Source organism: Carassius auratus, unplaced genomic scaffold (assembly GCF_003368295.1).
Source record: "Carassius auratus strain Wakin unplaced genomic scaffold, ASM336829v1 scaf_tig00217280, whole genome shotgun sequence".
Taxonomy (NCBI): domain Eukaryota; kingdom Metazoa; phylum Chordata; class Actinopteri; order Cypriniformes; family Cyprinidae; genus Carassius; species Carassius auratus.
Genome location: NW_020528980.1, coordinates 96,925 through 116,316, shown reverse-complemented (window position 1 = coordinate 116,316; position 19,392 = coordinate 96,925). Strand labels below are relative to the sequence as shown.

At 38.4% G+C, this 19,392-nt stretch overlaps 1 protein-coding gene across 1 annotated transcript in view; it reads right to left on the bottom strand.

Moving 5' to 3' along the window:
- Nucleotides 1–19,392, bottom strand: part of LOC113100473 (interleukin-1 receptor accessory protein-like 1-B) — a 71,107-nt gene that overhangs the window by 6,973 nt on the left and 44,742 nt on the right. Inside the window, exons 3-5 of the mRNA XM_026265206.1 lie at nucleotides 13,900–14,032; nucleotides 4,061–4,206; nucleotides 681–824 (exon numbers count right to left, since the gene is read on the bottom strand). Coding sequence (XP_026120991.1) covers nucleotides 681–824; nucleotides 4,061–4,206; nucleotides 13,900–14,032 — 423 coding nt within the window. The remainder of the gene's footprint in view (nucleotides 1–680; nucleotides 825–4,060; nucleotides 4,207–13,899; nucleotides 14,033–19,392) is intronic.

The following is a 19,392-nucleotide window of genomic DNA, read 5'->3' as shown; positions in this document are numbered from 1 at the left end:
AATGGAAGAGATGTGAGGTGTGCCCATTCATGTGCAACAGCAAAACCAGCACCATGTGTGTGAAGTGCAAGAAATTCATATGCCAAAAGCACACATTTGCTGTGTGCTCATCATGTCAAAAGTAACTTCATGACTTTATGAAATGAGTTTACAAAACAGCCAACTGAAGAAAATAAATATTTTCATTATACAGCTACATTTAATTGTTCAGTTATGATGTTCTAAGAAAAAAAATGTATATGCAAAACAAGTCAGCATACTGTTTATTTTCAAATTTTTTTCAAAACAAAATATCTTTAAAAATGGTTAAAAAACATTTTCATTAAATCATACCTTCAGATATATTTTTGGGGGACTATTTGACAAATGTTGATAATAAAAGTTTTCAGTTTGTACCTGAATCTTTGTTTTTCATAGTGTGATTTTTAAGGAATTGTATTGAATCCAATGAGGGTCAATTTGACCCGCTCCATAAAGGGTGTACACAGAAATCGAACAGTGCACAAGGGTTAAGCTGACCAAGCATTGGGTCACTAAAGCATTTTAATGCCTTGTGCCTCTTCACGAATTACTGTATTGTGCAGGAGAAACTGATCAACCATAACAGCTCAAGAAAATAATATTAATAATGAATACTACAGTGCTCTAGATTGTTGGAACTTCTTTCTAATATTCCTTACCTCCATCCACATCCTCACTGCCAAAGTGATTTCTGTAGAAGAGCATGAGTTCAATTCTGTAACACTTATAAAGGGACACCAAAAATATCAACATCAGCAGAATGGCTCCCAAACCTCCAGCCAGCTCCACCGTATACATGAGTTCTGCTGAGAGACAGACAGACAGAGAGACAGTTATACAGTAATACACCTGCCATACATCAGCAAACGCTCGCGCTGTCAATAAACAATGTGATCAGGTCAGAGTGAAACGTCTCTCTCTCAGATTAGGACTCCTGATATTGTTCTTTCCATCCTGTGTGTGTTAAACCTGTCAAACAAACACCAAAGTGAGCAAACCCTTCCTGTGCTCCATTGAGTCTGTGCCTACCAGTGCACAGATTGATCACACTAACAATTGGCTGGTACACAATGAATAAAAGTGCAAATACCCTATAAAAATATTATTCCAGTAAAAGTATTAAGTACTCCTTTTCAATTTAACTCCAGTGAAAGTACAAAAGTATAGTTTTTTTTATTATTATTATTGTATTTAAGTATTAAAATGAAGTACTGATCGATAAATGTTTATTTTTTTCATTTTAAATTGTAAATTTAATAATGCTATATATTTTATTTAACTGGGTATGGCGGCTTTTCATACACTACTGAAACATTACTTTTCATGCTTTACATGTTACCCTTGGGAGATATACATACTTACATACTTAAAAATTTTATATGTGAGGATTTCCAGTCAGGATTTAGACCGTATCATAGTACTGAGACTGCTCTCCTTAGAGTTACAAATGATCTGCTTTTATCATCTGATCGTGGGTGTATCTCTCTATTAGTTTTATTGGATCTTAGTACTGTGTTTGACACAATTGACCACAACATTATTTTGCATAGACTTGAACACTTTGTTGGCATCAGTGGAAGTGCATTAGCATGGTTTAAATCGTACTTATATGACCGGCATCAGTTCGTAGCAGTGAATGAAGATGTATCATATCGATCACAAGTGCAGTATGGAGTACCTCAAGGCTCAGTACTAGGGCCGCTACTCTTCACGCTTTATATGTTACCCTTGGGAGATATCATCAGGAAACATGGTGTTAGCTTTCACTGTTATGCTGATGATACTCAGCTCTATATTTCTTCGCGGCCCGGTGAAACACACCAATTTGAAAAACTAAAGGAATGCATAGTTAATATAAAAAACTGGATGATGAGTAATTTCTTACTGCTAATTTCTGAAAAAAACAGAGGTGTTAATTATAGGACCTAAAAACTCTGCTTGTAATAACCTTGAACACTGTCTAAGACTTGATGGTTGCTCTGTCAATTCTTCGTCATCAGTTAGGAACCTAGGTGTGCTATTTGATCGCAAACTTTCCTTAGAAAGACACATTTGTAAAACTGCATGTTTCTATGTAAAAAAAAAAATATCTAAATATGTCTCAATGTCAAAATGCAGAAACGTTAATTAATGAGTTTATGACCTCAATCCCTATCAAACATTGTATAGTTTTTAAAATCTTGCTTATTACTTATTAAGCCCTGAATGATTTAGCACCTCAGTATTTGAATGAGCTCATTTATTTATTTCCACTTTTATTTTTTATTTATCTTGTCTGTAAATATTATTTATAGTAAAATTATTATTCATTGTGAACGAATGGAGCTGTATGAACCACTGCAAGCTGTAAAGTAAACAGGAAGAGTTTGTCCGAGCTCAAATGACTTTGCATGTAGGCTACACTTCTTCTTTTTGTTTATGTAACACAAGGTGTCACTGCGATCTCAAAGCTTGCAACTCACCTACACTGGCTTGATATTCCTGAGGTAACACATGCCACATTACCCTACTAAATATAGAAATAAATACATAAATGTGTAAATAAATAAATGTATAAATAAATAAAATAAAAAATAAATAAATATACATAAGGAAATAAAAGTATATATATATATAGGTTTGGCACTCCATACGGTATCGCATGTTGGAGCGAATGATGATTTTTCCTGTTCAAAATAATGAGGAACAACATTATTAAAAAAAAAAAAAATAGTGGAGGAAGTACAATATTATGTATTTCTTGTTTCTCTAAATAAAAACACTCCAATAAAGTAAAGATACTTGAAAAATGTACTTAAGTAAAGCAAGGAAGTGAAAATACTGTTAACTGTCCTCCACTGAAGTGCAGGTCATTACCACTAGACATTAGAGGAACAAGGCATTCAGGGTCTGATTACATCTGTCCAAATGAAGCTTAACACCATCAATGCATTTGTGATGTTCTTATTCTGTGTCAGTACGGGAGCTGAGAATCTGAAAAAGCCACAGCACCATATGAAGATGAATCCTGTATAACTGGACAAAGTTCATGTGGCGGTGGACCTGACAGACTCATGACCTTGTGCTCTCGTGTTGTGTCAAGTCTATATCAGCAGCTCTGCTCATCGGCGGTGACATTTTGGATCATGCCAGAGAGCAGAGATGAGGGTTACTTTTGTGTGTATGTGTTCTATGTTCTGGAATGAAGGATGAAAGCTGATTAATTCAATGTTTGTCAAAGGAAATGGCCTCATTGATGCATCTGCAGTCGAGTCGAGTCGTGTCGTTTTTCAACTCCTTGAATTCTCAGTGTGTCTGCTGGGGTAGGAACTGTCAAAGTGTTAATCGATTCTTACAGGTTTTTGGATCTGAAGGTAACTGGTAATTAAAAGCATAACCCTCAGATATGGGCTCAACAGGAAATTTATTCTCAGGCAAACGGATGTTTCTATTTCTATTATCTAACCCATTGGATTTAAAAGAAAAACAAGTGTCAAGTGTCACGTGTTGCAGTAGAGTAGAATCAGCCCATATGGATGTGTATTTACTAACAGAGCACTGCAGGCATGAAATAAACAGTGAAGTGAAGAGTGATCTCTTTCATGTACAGAATGAAGAGGATCGGTCTGCCATCAAAGCACTTCTCAGGTTCATATTTTAAAAGAGAAGCGATTTATTATGTAAAAATATAAAAAATATAACTAAAGGAAACTAGGTCTCTAAGAAGGGAAAGAATCTTAATGTTGCATAAATATCCAGCTAAGCATGGAGTAAGATGTTAAGAAGCATCATTCACAATCAACAATTTTACTTTTCAAATTTACTTTTGTTAACTTTTTTAAGTGCATCTTTATTACTTCAAATAATATGGTCAATAATATTGGAAAATTTTTCAGCAAAACTAAGAGCAGCTGGTAAATTACACACTATTTTCCTGTTTAACATTGTGAAGCTGCATTGACACAACCTGTACTGTATAAAGCACTATAGAAATAAAGGAGTCACCTGGAGACCAGACATGATTAGAAAGTGCTGCTCAGTGCTCTTCAGTGTCTCTTACCCCTCTTGCTGAGCTGGATGTTGGCTTGTCGTCTGCCATGGCCGTTCTCCACATAACAGGAGTAGTTACCCATGTCACTCTCCTCCACAGCATCTATGGTCAGCGAGATGGACACCTCCTGTTCTCCTAAGTGTGCCCGAATAGTTCTGTAATGGAGCAGAGAAGGGGAAAACTGTTCAGCAACAACCATCTACTCCTAAAGCTAGCATTCATCACTGGCTGAACACACTAATAAGCTACATTTCTCAAACAACAGTAAGGACAACAACAACAAAAAAAACTACAAATGAAATGGCTGTGGATCCAAAAATAAAAATACACAAAGAACTTGTGCTCTAAACGAGATTCTCTGATTTGATCCGATAAATGTGATTTCAAAATCATGTACATTTGGGAAGTGTTTCCTCTATTTTTTCACAAGCAAACTTACGTTTTCCTTATGCAAACTTTTTTCTCAAACAAGGTTCTATTCCACCTACATAAAATTGTATATATAGGAATGCTTCAGATCTGATGGTATTTTTTTAATCTATGTACTTATTGCAATTTATGTACATTTTAGTTGCATTTGCAAAGCTTTTCAAAGCTTAACGTTTCATCACAATTTCACCTTCAAGTTAGGCACATCAACCATTACTACTTCAAAAACAGCCAGAAACCTTGGAGTTATGATTGATGATCATCTGACTTTCTCAGACCACATTGCTAAAACTGTCTGGTCCTTCTGATTTGCTTTATTTAACATTAAGAAGATCAGGCCCTTTCTTTCGGAAAAAGCTGCACAACTCCTTGTTCAAGCTCTTGTTCTGTCCAGGCTGGACTATTGCAAGGCTCTCCTGGTGGGTCTTCCAGCCAGTTCTATCAAACCTTTACAATTAATCCCAAATGCAGCAGCAAGATGAATTTTTTACGAGCTGAAAAGAATACACGTCACACCTCTGTTTATCAATTGGCACTGGTACCAATAGCTGCTTGCAAAAAATTCAAGGCATTGATGTTTGCATACAAAACCACCACTGGTTTGGTGGATGGCATGACACTCCTCCGCTGGCTCCTTCAGATTCGGGCAATCAGTTCTATCAAAGAGGAGTCCCCCATTCCCTCCCCAACCATGGCGGATGGCAGCAGGCTCCAGTCCCAGGCAAACGGCGGCGACTCCTTCACTCCCTCACGGACGGCAGCCATCTCTGAGCTTGTCTCCCCCCCCCCCCCCCGGCAACCCACTCCAGCCCACCGCTTCGAGCATCCACGACAGCAGACTGCTTCGCCATGCTCGATGACACCGGGAATTCACCACAGCGGTGAGGGATCTTCAGCAGTGCGTCCCTCCTTCCTCCTGGGTTTCGGCACCAATGTAACAATGTAAAAACATTCGTAGTCACGGGAAGGAGACGGGATCTGGCGAACACTTAAATCAAACTTTAATAATTTAATAAACACAACACAGAGTGACAGCCCCTCACGGATGACTGCCGCGCACAAACAAAACCAAACACAAAATAAAATCCATGCCTGGTCCTCTCTCTTCCTTCACTGTCGTAACTCCTCCTTTGTATCCTTCTGGAGCACCTCCGTGGGACTCGAGACCCATGAGTGGCGCAGGTGTCGCTCATTTTCTATTACTCCACCGGCCTCGACTCATTCGACCCATTTACTTTTACTTGAGTACAGTTTTTGGGTACTCTACCCACCTCTGTTGATTGGCCATATCAAAAATCTTTCATTGATGAACGTTGTAAGAATGCAGAACAGCCTAAATAATGAATCAATATCTTCTTAACAACACAGAGAGCAGTGCGTAATGAAGTTTTTTTCATTGACAAAAACGAGATGATGCTGAAATGCCAAAATGCCAAAAACGATGATAAAAAAAGCACTGTAAAGTTAGTTTTACTTTATATATTCACCAGACACTCGCTTACCCTTGATGCTGTTCTATAGAGTCAACAATCCTACAAATTGGTTTCGGAGACAGTGGCCTCATTTAGTTGCTGTTAAATGTGTCATTAAGATAAATCAAACATCAAAAGAAAGAGATAAGATAAGTCACTGCTAATAAGGATTAATCTAAATTTATTTTACATAAATAAGTATGTCTGCTTAAAACAATTAAAGAATTCTGTAAGATCTGTTATCTTATTAAATAAATATTGGTATACAGTCATGACCAAACATTTTGGCAGTTTGCTGCTTCAGTATTTGTAGATTATTTTCCCCATTTTTCTATGGTGTACTGAAAAACAATGATAAGTATATCATAAGTTTTAAAGGCTTTTATTGGCAAAAAAATATATAATGAGTCAATATTTACAGTGTTGACCTTTGTCTTTCAAAACCTCTGCAATTCTCTCTGGCTGGACATTTGCTTCTGGGCCTGAATGATGGCGATCCATTCCTGCCTTGCCTGTCATTCTTGATGACATTTGCTTCTGGGCCTGAATGGCATTGAATTCAGTGATGCCATCAAACAACTCAGTTCAGTTTAAATAGTATCTGTGCTATCAAGTCGACGTATTACTGGAAAATACGTGTCTCTAACTAAGCAAGCCAGAGGAACCAAAACTCCATCAGTGACAGAATGGAGAAAAAACCTTGGGTGAAACCAGGCTCAGTTGGGGGACCAGTTCTCCTCTGACCAGACTAAACCAGTAGTTCAATTCCAGGCTGCAGCAAAGTCAGATTGTGCAGAAGAATCATCTGTTTCCTGTGGTCTTGTCCTGGTGCTCCTCTGAGACAAGGTCTTTACAGGGGATCTGTATCTGGGGCTCTAGTTGTCCTGGTCTCCGCTGTCTTTCAGGGATGTAGAGGTCCTTTCTAGGTGCTGATCCACCATCTGGTCTGGATACGTACTGGATCCGGGTGACTGCAGTGACGCTCTGATCTGGATACAGACTGGATCTGGTGGCTACGGTGACATCGGAATAAGAGAGAAACAGACTAATATTAGTGTAGATGCCATTCTTCTAACGATGTTCTTATGCCACTCCCACTCCAGTGACAATGGCATTGATAAATGTGAGATCTCTGGCAAATAAGTTATTCATCCTAATAGATTTTTTATTTGTTACTGAGACTTGGCTTAATGCTGGTGAAATTACTTTTCTTTCTAAACTTTCTCCTCCTGGCTGCAGTTTTTTCAGTACCCCTAGGTCCGTTGGTCATGGCGGGGGTCTTGCAGTTGTTTTTAAAGACAAGTTTAAGTGTAGACTTTCACCTTCTGCGTCTTTTAGCTTTTTTCAATCTCAGTTAATTATGCTGAATTCTTTTAAATCTGTGTTATGGTTTTTGATTTATAGACCTGGTTGAACAGTACTACCCTTGCTCTTAGACAGGAGTGTAGGAAGGCTGAACGCAAATGTGTTAAAGATAAATTACAAGTCGCTTATGAGAACCATTTGAATGAGAATCAAAGAGCTGTTAAATTGGCTAGATCAAATTATTTCTCTGTCATCATCTCCAGAAACTGTAATAATTCTAGAGTACTTTGCTCTACTGTAGATACTGTTCTTCATCCTACTGCTACTCCTGCACTCACTCCTTCTGCTGACGTGTGAATAGTTTTTTTTAACTTTTTTATTGGTAAAGTTGATGGAATTAGATCTCTAATTTCATCTGTTGGCAATGATTTTATTGATTCTGTTGCCCCTCAGAACCAATTGACCAGTTTCATGACTGTGTCTTTGCAGCAGCTTAAGGATATAACTGCTAATATGAAGTCCACCAGGTCTCCTGGTGATGTGCTTCCTTTTTTGTTTAAGCAGGTACTTGACTTAATTGGCCCAAGTATTCTGTCTATTATCAATATTAGTTTGTCATCTGGTGTTGCTCCGGTTAGTTTTAAGCACGCGGTTATACAGCCCCTTAGAATAAAAAAAAAACAGCTTAGACCCATTTGACATGAGTAGTTTTCTTCTGATTTCAAAATTGCCTTTTATTTCAAAGATACTAGAAAAAATTGTGCACGCACAGCTTAATGACTTTTTAATTAGAAATAACATCTGCGATATATTCCAGTCAGGTTTTAGAGTTGGTCATAGTACCGAATTGGCTCTTTTGAGGGTGTCTAATGATATCCTACAAGGTGTTGATTCTAGAAAACATGTCGTCTTGCTGTTGTTAGATCTTACAGCGGCATTTGATACAGTTAATCATGACATTCTCATTGATCATCTTAGGGATCAGGTTGGTATTCAGGGCGTAGCCCTGAAATGGTTCTCTTCCTATTTGAAGGATAGGACTCTTTCAGTCAGATTATTTTTCTTCCATTGCCCCCCTTGTGTTTGGGTTCCACAGGGCTCAATACTGGGAACAATTTTATTTTCCCTTTATATGCTCCCTCTAGGTTCTATTTTTGATAAATTCGGGATTCAGTATCATTTGTATGCATATGATTCTCAAATTTATGTACCACTGAAACATGGGCATAAAAGTGCCATTCAAGTGCCATCTTCATGCATGTTTGGCAGAAATTAAGTGTTGGCTAGCAAATAACTTTCTCCAATTAAATGAGGATAAGACTGAAATCATTTTGTTTGGAAATAAGGGGTGTGTGGATGATGACTGCCTGGGGTTGTTTCCTGGGAAAAAACTGTCTAGCATGAGGAACCTTGGTGTCATTTTTGACTCTGAGCTTAAATTTTAGAAGCAAATCAATGCTGTTGTTATGAATAGTTTCTTCCATCTTAGATCAATATCTAAATTGAAATCTATTCTTACTTTTAATGATATGGAGAAAGTTGTTCACACCTTTGTGTCTTCACGTTTTGATTATTGCAATGTATTGTATCTGGGTGTGAGTCAGGGTTCTCTCTCCCATTTGCAGCTCGTTCAGAACTCAGCTGCCAGACTTTCTAAGAAGAGAGAACACATTACTCTGGTTTTAATTAAACTAAAGCATGGTTTAGCCCCTGAATATGTTACTGATTTAATCAGCCGCTGTCAATCCAGCAGATCTTTGCGCTTGAATGATCAGTTGCTTCTTGTGGTTCCAGGTACGCATTTAAAATGTAAAGGTGATCGGGTGTTTTCTGTTGCAGCTCCTAGGCTTTGGAATTACCTTCCTCAGTCTGTAAAAACGTGTTTTTCAGAGTGTGCTTAAAACTTATTTGTTTTCTTTAGCTTTTGACAATGCTTTGTAAGTGTGTATGTCATATGTCTGTTTTGGTTTTTATGTTTCTCTTTTATACTTTCTGTAGAGCACTTTGGTATCACTTGTGGAGTTGAAAGTGCTTTATAAATAAAGTTGAGTTGAGTTGAGTTGAGATGTAGCAAGTACACCATGTGTTATGGAAAGTGTTTTGGGAAGTTCCGGTTTTCATAATTTATGCATTCTAAAAATCCTTTAATGGATTTGAATATTACAAACGTGTTAGTGTGTTATGTGTGAGCCAGGTTAAATAGATGGGTCTTTAATCTAGATTTAAAATGACAGAGTGTGTCTGTCTGCCTCCCGACCAATGTTAGGTAGGTTATTCCAGATTTTGGGATTTAAATAGGAAGAGGATCTGCCACCAGCAGTTGATTTTGATATTCTATGTATTATCAAAATGGCAGAGTTTTGAGAACGCAGCAGACGTGAAGGACTATAATGTAACAAGGGCTCGTTCAAATACTAAGGTGCTAGTACAGGGAAGTCATGGGCTAATGGTTAAAGAGCTTGACTCCTAACCCCAAGGTTGTGGGATTGAGTCTCGGGCCGGCAATACCACGACTGAGGTGCCCTTGAGCAAGGCACTGAACCCCCAACTGCTCCCAGGCACTGCAGCATAAATGGCTGCCCACTGCTCCAGGTGTGTGTTCACGATATGTGTGGGTGTGCACACTTTGGATGGGTTAAATGCAGAGCACAAACTCTGTGCTGTATGTCACATCACCGGTCACCATAATGAAACCATTCAGGGATTTATAAGTAAAGCAAGATTTTAAAATCTACACGATGTTTGATAGGGAGCCAGTGCAGTGTTGACAGGACCGGGCTAATATGGTCATACTTCCTGGTTCTAGTAAGAACTCTAACGGCTGCATTTTGTATTAACTGTAGTTTGTTTATTAAGTGTGCAGAACAACCACAAAATAAAACATTACTGTAATCTATCCTTGAGGACATGAATGCATGAATTAACGGTTTCTGCATTTGACATTTTTTTTAGATGGAAAAATGCAGTTTTGCAAATGCTAGAAATGTGTCTTTCAAAGGAAAGATTGCTATCAAATAGCACACCTAGGTTCCTAACTGATGACGAAGAATTGACAGAGCAACCATCAAGTCTTAGACAGTGTTCTAGGTTATTACATGCAGAGGTTTTAGGTCTGATAATTAACACCTCTGTTTTTTTTTTTTTGAATTTAGTGGTAAGAAATTACTCGACTCATCTTGCAGGATGTCAAAAGCAGCCTCACACATGGATGGTCTCAGAATGCTCCTCTGTTGGCACGACACAGGAATCATGGTATCGTTCACCTTTTCTTCTCCAAAAAATACATTTTCCAGATGTCCCAAACAGTCAGAAGGGAGTTTCATCAGAGAAAACAGATGAAACTTTGCACCAGTCTTCCACTGTCCAATCATTGTAGTTTCGTGCAGAATTTCTGTCCTTGAAGTTTTCTTAGAGATAAGTGGTTTCTTTGCTGCCCTTCTTGACACCAGGCCATTGTCCAAAAGTCTTGGCCTCACTGTGTGTGCAGATGCTCTCGCACCAACCTGCTGCCTTTCCTGAGCAAGCTATGTACTGCTGGAGACATGATTCTGTAGCTGACTCTTAAGAGACGGTCCTGAAGCTTGCTGGACACTCGTTGACGTTGACTTGATTGCAAATGATTGCACAGATATTATTTAAACTGAACTGAGATGACATCACTGAATTCAATGATGAACTGCCTTTAACTGCTTTGACGCAATCATTTTTGTTTAAAGCGCTATATAAATAAAAGTGACTTGACTTGACACTCTGGGACTTCCTGAAGACTTCTTCACTGCACTCTCCTTGAAGTTCTCAATGATCCGATAAATGTTTCTTTCAGGTGCAAAGTGATGATGGCTGCAAGATTTTCTTTGGAAGTAACCGTTGCTAATAAGAACACAATAATTGAAAGCACTTCTTTCCTCCTTTTATAACAATCAGTCTGTTCTTACAATCTAATTAGTATGATAGTGATTAACCTGATTAGTACTCATTCATACTTTCACATATGGTGCTGATATGATTAGTCAATTAATGTTAGCTGGTATGTTTTTTTTTTTTAAACTGCGAATTTGTATGTGTGTGTGAAAAGTAATTATTCTTTTGACCAATTAAGCTTTTAGAAATGATTTTAATGATTTAATGATGGGGGTGGTGTTACCCTTATGAAAATTAACCATGGTTTTATTACAAATTCACGAGTTCACATCTACGTATATTAATACAGTAAGTTTATGCATATTTGGCGTGCTGTCCGGGTGGAGGGCTCCGAGCTCGGGATGTGGCCCGAACCCAGAGTACTCCCCCCGGTTGTGGTAAGAGTAGATGGATCTATAAGTGAGGAGAAATGGGGTGGAGGAGGGATGCTGAAAACTGTCAATGAACAGAGGTAGGTTCTGCTGTTATTTATACCTTGTCATGAGTTGATTACTGATTGGTCTCCACTTGTGTTAATCAGGTTAATGAACTGCGACTGTTCCTCCCGAATTAATTTCGTAAGGGTAGCGCAGTGGATAAGACGCATGCCTTTGGTGTGAGAGACCCGGGTTTGAATCCACTGTGAGACACCAATGTGTCCCTGAGCAAGACACTTAACCCCTAGTTGCTCCAGAGGCGTGCGACCTCTGACATATATAGCAATTGTAAGTCGCTTTGGATAAAAGCATCAGCTAAATGAATAAATGTAAATTTAAAAGAAACAATGTGAATGAACACCACAACAGATTAAGCAGCAAACTTTGCAAAACACAACATATATGTCACTGCCACGACTGTATAATTGTTTCTTTATGAGAAGTGTTTTTATTTAATCTTAATTTAAAGTGATGTTATGTGTCACAGTAGTTAAATCTGTAGCTTATGGAGGTAATTTAATGCCTAAAAGATTACTGCTGATCCGAAAACCAATGCAACCGGTTCTTGACTCGAGAATGAGAATCAACAAACCGGCACGTTGCAGTTCAGTATCATCAGCTGCTCTACTAAAGTTCATGTTCTATTTACTACAAAACTCAATTTGTGAATGTGTCATCGTTGACTATAAGTACAGGTATTTCATAAATCATCCCTTATTCCTATTAAACAGAGTCTTTAGAGTAATTATTGTCTAACTTCCCTGAAAAACCCTTTGGCCTATAATCTAACATAATAATTTAACAAAATACACGGATTAGATACATTCATCTTTAAAAAAATATTATTATTATTATTATTATTATTATTAGTTATTTTATCTCACTTTCTGTTGTTTAACAAAATATTTTGATATGCATTTTGTCCTCTTGAAAAATTACAAACATGCACAGTATCATCAGCTCCTCGGTTCTCAAATCGGACGCGTGCGAAAGAAACTAAGAATAGCTAGAAGTGTACTGTTGATCCGAAAAACCAATGCAACCGGTTCTTGACTCGAGAATGAGAATCAGCAAATCGGTTCTCAAATCAGACGCGTCCGACAGAAACGGTTCTCAGTTCAGTGTACTGGTGATCTGAAAACTGATACAACCGGTTCTTGACTAGAGGACAAGAACAGCTCCAGCAGTGGGGATGTATGTTTGTTATCTGGCTCGGCTCGGTGTTCATCTTCAGTTCTCTCTTCACGGCAGGTCAGTCAGTGTACTGTTTGAGTACATTAATTACTCCTGGATACTGGTTTATTCTGTCTCAGAGGGATTATCAGCCACATAAAAAAGTTAACAGTTTAAGTAATTTGTGGATTAATGCTTATTGGAGATGCGAACCATTTCAAATGATTCGGTTCGATTTGGTGAAATGGTTCAACCAGTTCACTAAGAAGAACCGGTTAAATTGAACGATTTGTTTGCGAACCAGATATCACTATTATAAGTGCATTATTGCCACCTATTTCTCAAGTGGGCCATTGACACTCTATCTACAATCTCAATTAGGAGTGTCAATGGTCCACTTGAGAGATAGGTGGCAATCAAAAAGAAGAAGACGCTTCATGCGCCTGCTGCTGAGAACGCACACAGGAGGACACGCTCAGGAGAGTTCTAACAGTTTGGACATTGCGTGAATCAGAGGTAAAAAATGATATAAATACTGTTCAGTTTCTTGCACAGACCAATCGTTTTGTGTTTTTTACACATCATTGTATCGTCACGAGCTGCAGGGTTTAATTTGGTTTTGTCTATGTTTTTTTTTTTTTTTTTTTTTTTTTTTATTGTATGATTTAGCCGTGATTCCCATTCACTTACATTATAAGACTGACAGACTGCAACGGTTTGAGCTAAAAATCTTGGTTTGTGTTCTACTGAAGAAACAAAGTCACCTACACCTTGGATGCCCTGAGGTTAAGCAGATAACACACAATTTTCATTTTTGAGTGAATTATCCCTTTAAGATTGAATATGCCTGAACAGCATTATTAATGGAGCCAATGACATTTAGATGGAGATTACAAGAGAAAGACGCTTCTCATCTCGTCTCTGTCCCAGCTGAAGATTAATGGGATGCTTTTACTCATAAGGTCTTAATACTCATCCGCTGAATGATTCTGACAGGGTTGAATCAAGTTGGATGTGGAAGATTTATGCACTTGTGCACAAACACACAACATTTAATTAATTCTGCTGCACACACAAATTCAGATACGGACAGCAACTTTGATGCTTGAAAATAAAGGATGTCATGACTTACTTAATTTCACCTTCTCTGATTCGGCTTTCATCCAGATCCTCAATGAACTTCTCTCCCTTCATCCAGTAGATGAGAGGACTCACGTCCCCGCTGTAGCCAAAGAACGCTCGGCAGGTCAGGTTCACTGGGCTGCCTGCAAAAACACACATTACAGCAGAAGTCCATATGTATCATCTGTGAAAATAGCTTTCTCAAACCCTAAGAGTGCATCATCACTTTTCCAAATCTATACTAAAAACAAAAACACTCCTGGCCTGTGGCAGTTTGTAAATTCATACCATCCTTCGGTAGATACTACACACTAATATAAACACAGAGACTCTAGACTGAAGTAAATCAGTTTTTATCTCAAACTAGTGCTAATAAGAATCTCCTGGTCTTCCTTTATGTAAAGATCATTTCCTGTGAGAAAATTAATGAGCGCAATCCTTAGATGCTGGATCAGGCTGAAATCTTGATGGGATGGCATACGCTTGCAGTTTCTTCTCTGGGCCACTAGAGGTCACTGTGGTTCCATTTCTCATACAGGACAGATTAAACTGGCACAAATAGACCTTCAGCAGACATGTATTAGGGCAAATTCTTCAGTCTTTTGTAGCGTGGAACACAGTCCAGACCATCTGATGCACAGTGATTCAGCAGGAACAGCACTGAGGCTGCTGAAAGTTGGCCTGTACCCGACTGGATTTCTGATCTACAAAACAACATAAACTGAAAGAATAGCTTGTCTTCATGTCTTCATCTTTCTCTTCATATCTGTTTTAGATTTAGCGTGATAATGAATAATCAATGACTCTGTGTTTTATGTTTGTCAGTAGGGATGAAATTAAAATTTCAACCCTTGATTTTGTTTAGTAAACAACTTAGAACTGAAAAGTTGATACTTCCAGAAAAATATGCATACAATTTAATTTCTGAAAAGCTCCTTAAACAAAATGCAATATTTTAAATGAATCTGAGACTATCCGTTTTTTTTTTTTCTGTCCTGATCAGGGTTAGCTAAACATACCAAAAACGAACCATCCTCAATACATGCAGAATCATTCAGCTTTTCCTACATGTAACAAATGTCTGTTATAGTGCATGCGGGTGTTTTTGTATGCATTGGGAAATTGGAGCAAGATCGTCTTAGTTAATCGGGTCTCTATGGTGTGTTAATTGTGTTTGTCTGTGTTGGCCTCTATTCATTCACATCCAGCAGAGAGGATCATCCAGACAGCTAAAAGCTGTTCTGCTCATTAAAACGCTGTTGGGATTGATTGTGCCATCATAATGCCATAACTGACCTCCTGCAGACAAACCAATTAGGAGAGAATGAATGAATGAATGGAAAATATCTGTATGAACAGTGATGTTTATCTGAGTGAGTATGTTAGTAAGGACTAACCACCCAGCCAACAGGGAACGTTTTTCAAACAGTTAGTTTAGTTTATTTTCATTTCGGAAATTATTTTTTATCTGTAGCAACCCTTCTTCTCATCATCAACAACAATCAACGGTCAGCTTAATTTCCAAACATTTTCAGACAAATTCTGTGCACGCTCTCCTAGTCCTATTGGACTTAAGTGCTGCATTTGATACAATCGACCATAGCATTTTGTTACACAGCTTGGAAAAGGTGGTGCGTATACAGGGGGTTGTGTTGCAGTAGTTGTCCTCCTATTTGAAGGATAGAACCTTTTCAGTGAGCATTGGAAGTGTCTCTTCTCGGCCAGTTCCCTTGTCTTGCGTTGTTCCCCAAGGGTCCATTTTAGGCACTTTACTTTTCTCACTGTATATGTTGCCCCATCTTTAAGAAATATAAGATATCGTACCTCTGCTATGTGGATGATATGCAGTTTTATCTTCCAGCTCAGATCGACAATTGCGATTCATGGGACATACTCTCTGACTGTTTTGAAGAGATAAAATGTTGGATGGCTAATAATTTTTTGTAATTAAATAAGGGCAAAAGTGAAATTCTGATTTTAGGTCAGCCTAGTCCAATAGCTACCTCTTGTTTGGGCCCTCTTTCTGTCATGACTTAGGTCTGTGTTGCTATGTTTTTGTCTTGTTGTCTGTGTGTCTAGTCTCAGAACACATGGGTGTTGTTTTGACAGCTCATGTGTTCTGCTGTCAGTGTTTCTTCCCCCTCCCACTCATTACCCTTAATTCCCTGTGTTCCGTCACACCTGTAGCCACTCCTTCCTCATTAGCTCTCCTCTATTTTAGTCCCTCTCGTGCTCTGTCTTTTGTCAGACCGTTGTGATTGTTTTGTGCTTCGAGTGTGACTGTTTCAACCTGTCTGCCTAGTCCTGCCTTGTCGTGTTTTTGGATTTGTGTTCTTTCCCCGGGTACTGCCCTTGTCAGTCTAGACTGGTTCTGCCTCCGGTCCCTGCCTCTCCTCTCTTTTGGATCCTCTGAGACCTGACCCCCAGCTCCTCTCTGCACTCTGTCCTTTCCTTCAGGGATTTTGGTGTGACTTGACGCTGCGTTCCCCAACGACGCTCTGGTGGATGAGATCTGACGTTGCGTCACGGAAGACGCTTGGACTGGTCCCCGCTGAGAGGTTTCTTTGGCTCTGCTCTGAGGAGTAGCCATTCATCTGTTTTTCCTGTTTGCCCAGTGTGGGCTAATAAACTCTGTTACCTGCATCTGAGTCCCGCGTATCCCTGACACTTTCTGCTTGTGTTAAAACTGATGTAAGAAATCTTGGGGTTGTATTTGATTCATTGTTAAACTTTGAGAAACAAATTAGCACCGTAGTGAAGGCACGTTTTTACCATTTGAGAATGATTGCAAAAATAAAACATTTCCTGTCTTATAAAGATTTGGAAACTGTAATCCACGCCTTTATAACTTCACGCTTGGTCTATTGTAACTCCCTCTATAGCAGCTTGCCTAAAACCGTGATCTCCCGTTTACAAATTGTGCAAAACACTGCAGCGAGGCTTCTCACCGGTACTAAAAAGAGGGATCACATCACTCCTATTTTAACTTCCCTTCACTGGCTTCCAGTACAGCTCAGGATTGATTCTAAAATTGTTAATCTTGTATACAAGGCTTTGTCTGGCAAAGCACCAAAATACATCTGTGATCTTTTGATTCCTTATTCTCCTCAAAGGGCTCTGAGATCGGGTAGTCGGTCTCTTTTAACCGTGCCTCGTTGTCGCTACAAAACAAAAGGTGAGCGGGCAGTCGCTGCCGCAGCTCCCAGACTCTGGAATACCCTGCCTATTAATGTGAGGCTTGCTTCTTCACTGACAAGTTTTAGATCTGCTCTTAAATTTCATTTTTATTCTTTAGCATTTTCTTAAGAGTTGTTGTCTTGTTGTAATTGTGTTATCTGCCTTGTTTTAAATGTACAGCACTTTGATGCAATGCTGTTGCTGTTAAATGTGCTTTAAAAATAAAAAAGACTTGACTTGACAACTGACAATTACATTACATTACAATACAAATACAACCAGAATCAAACAACAACAGTATCACTGCCATAGATGTAAAATGAAAACTGTGATATCACAAGAATTTATTTAACAGAAATATAGTGGAGGATATAAAAAGACCCTTGTGCACGCGCAGACTGTAATAACGGTAAACTATACCTTCAACCAGATTGTAACATATTCACCATAAAGTGGATGTAATACATCACAGAGAATTGTATGGCTTTTCCTCACAGCAGTCTCACTAGCCATATTAACAATCTTATTTAGTTTGTTCTTATTGACCACAGACAGTGAGAAATACCAAGCAATAAAGTTGAAAGTAAAAAATAAAAAAAAGAAATAAAAAAAAAAGTCAAAATACTCTCCACAAATGAGCGATAGAAAATAACCAGTTTATGTATACACACACACACACACACACAATCATTGCACAATCAATGTGCCTAGATATTTATATTCATTAACTACTTCACTGCACTGACCATTGACAGTTATTTGCTGGCGTGTATCTCCTCTTGTTCTGAAGTCAAAAATCATCTCTTTAGTTTACCTGGTGTTTAACTGATGGAAACTGGATTGACACCAGTCAACAAACTCATCCACACATCTATGATCCTCTACTTCATCTTCAGTGATCAAACCAACAATTGCCATATCATCTGCATACTTGAAAACATCAGATGAGGAACCTCTACATTATTTGGTTTAAAGGGTAAATAACACTGGGGAGACAGTACTTCCCCATGGAGCCCCTGTGTTGGCAGCAACAGGGTTAGACAAAGCAGAGTTTACCATGACACACTGTACTCTATCAGTCACAAAAAGACTCCATCTAAGGAGTCTACTATTTATTGGCATGAGTTCCCAAAATATTATTCTTTCAGTCAAGTCACTCTCTCTTTCTCTCTCTGTCTTCCTTAATAGGAACTTTAGTCCCAGCAGATGTGAAGTCACAGCAACCAGTCGAGTAAAGTCTGAATGCTGACCTGAACTTGCATGTTGGACAAAAGAAAAAAAAAGACAGAGAGAGACAAATCTTCATCAAGTCATAACAGAGTATGTGAATACAACACACAGACTCAAATGTCGATAGCAACAGCACCAGAATACCCCTTTCAGTGTGATTCAATCAGAGATAGAGATCAACAGATGGAGGAAAAGCTGCTCGTCAAGCCAATTCAATGGGTCTTTTTCTTCTTTTTTTACTGACAGATGTGGCACATTCTTTGGTAGAAATATGTTGAAGCAACCCATATTTGTGCTTTTTTTCAAGCACTTGCAGGGAAAAACAATACTAAAAATAAACGATGAAACTGCATTACTCTCAAATCAAATCTACATTAACAACAGCGCTGAGCAGATGTGTGATGTGCACACTCTGGATTCAAAAACAGTGTCATCAGTACAAGTCAAGTTACAACTACATTTGCAAACCACAAAGTAGTTTCATTTCAAATGCTGTTTGAAGTCAGTTATTCCACTAGCTTATGTAAAACATTTACACATCATTTCTATTTGCAGAGACAAGCACACTCATTAGGATTAAATCCAGCGGTCAGCACATTCAAGTGACGAGTCCAATTGACATGGATGTCATTTGAAAGAAAACACTGCCACATACCTAGAGACAAACACATTTTGTCTAAAGCAATGTTAAAACCTGGTGGTGGATGAGGAGATACCCCCAGACAATGTAAAGCACTTTGAGTGCTTAGAAAAGTGCTATATAAATGTAAGGAATTATTATTATTATTATTATTATTATTATTATTATTAAAACATTTCAGAACCAAAGACTTTTCTTGCCACTGATCTAGAGTCAGCTTCTCTATTCTCATTAGGAATGAAGGCATGGATTTGGAGTGTGAAAATGGTTATGGCTAGCAGTTATGGGCAGTGTTTTCCTGGAGCAGCTATCAGAAATCCCTATTAATTTCTATGTAGGGCTGTGAAGGTGGCAGATTTTTACCACCGTGGTGATAATGGACCAACAACCGCCAGTGGCGCGGTGTTGATAAAAAAAAAAATAATAAAATAATAATATTATGTAATATGTAATAAT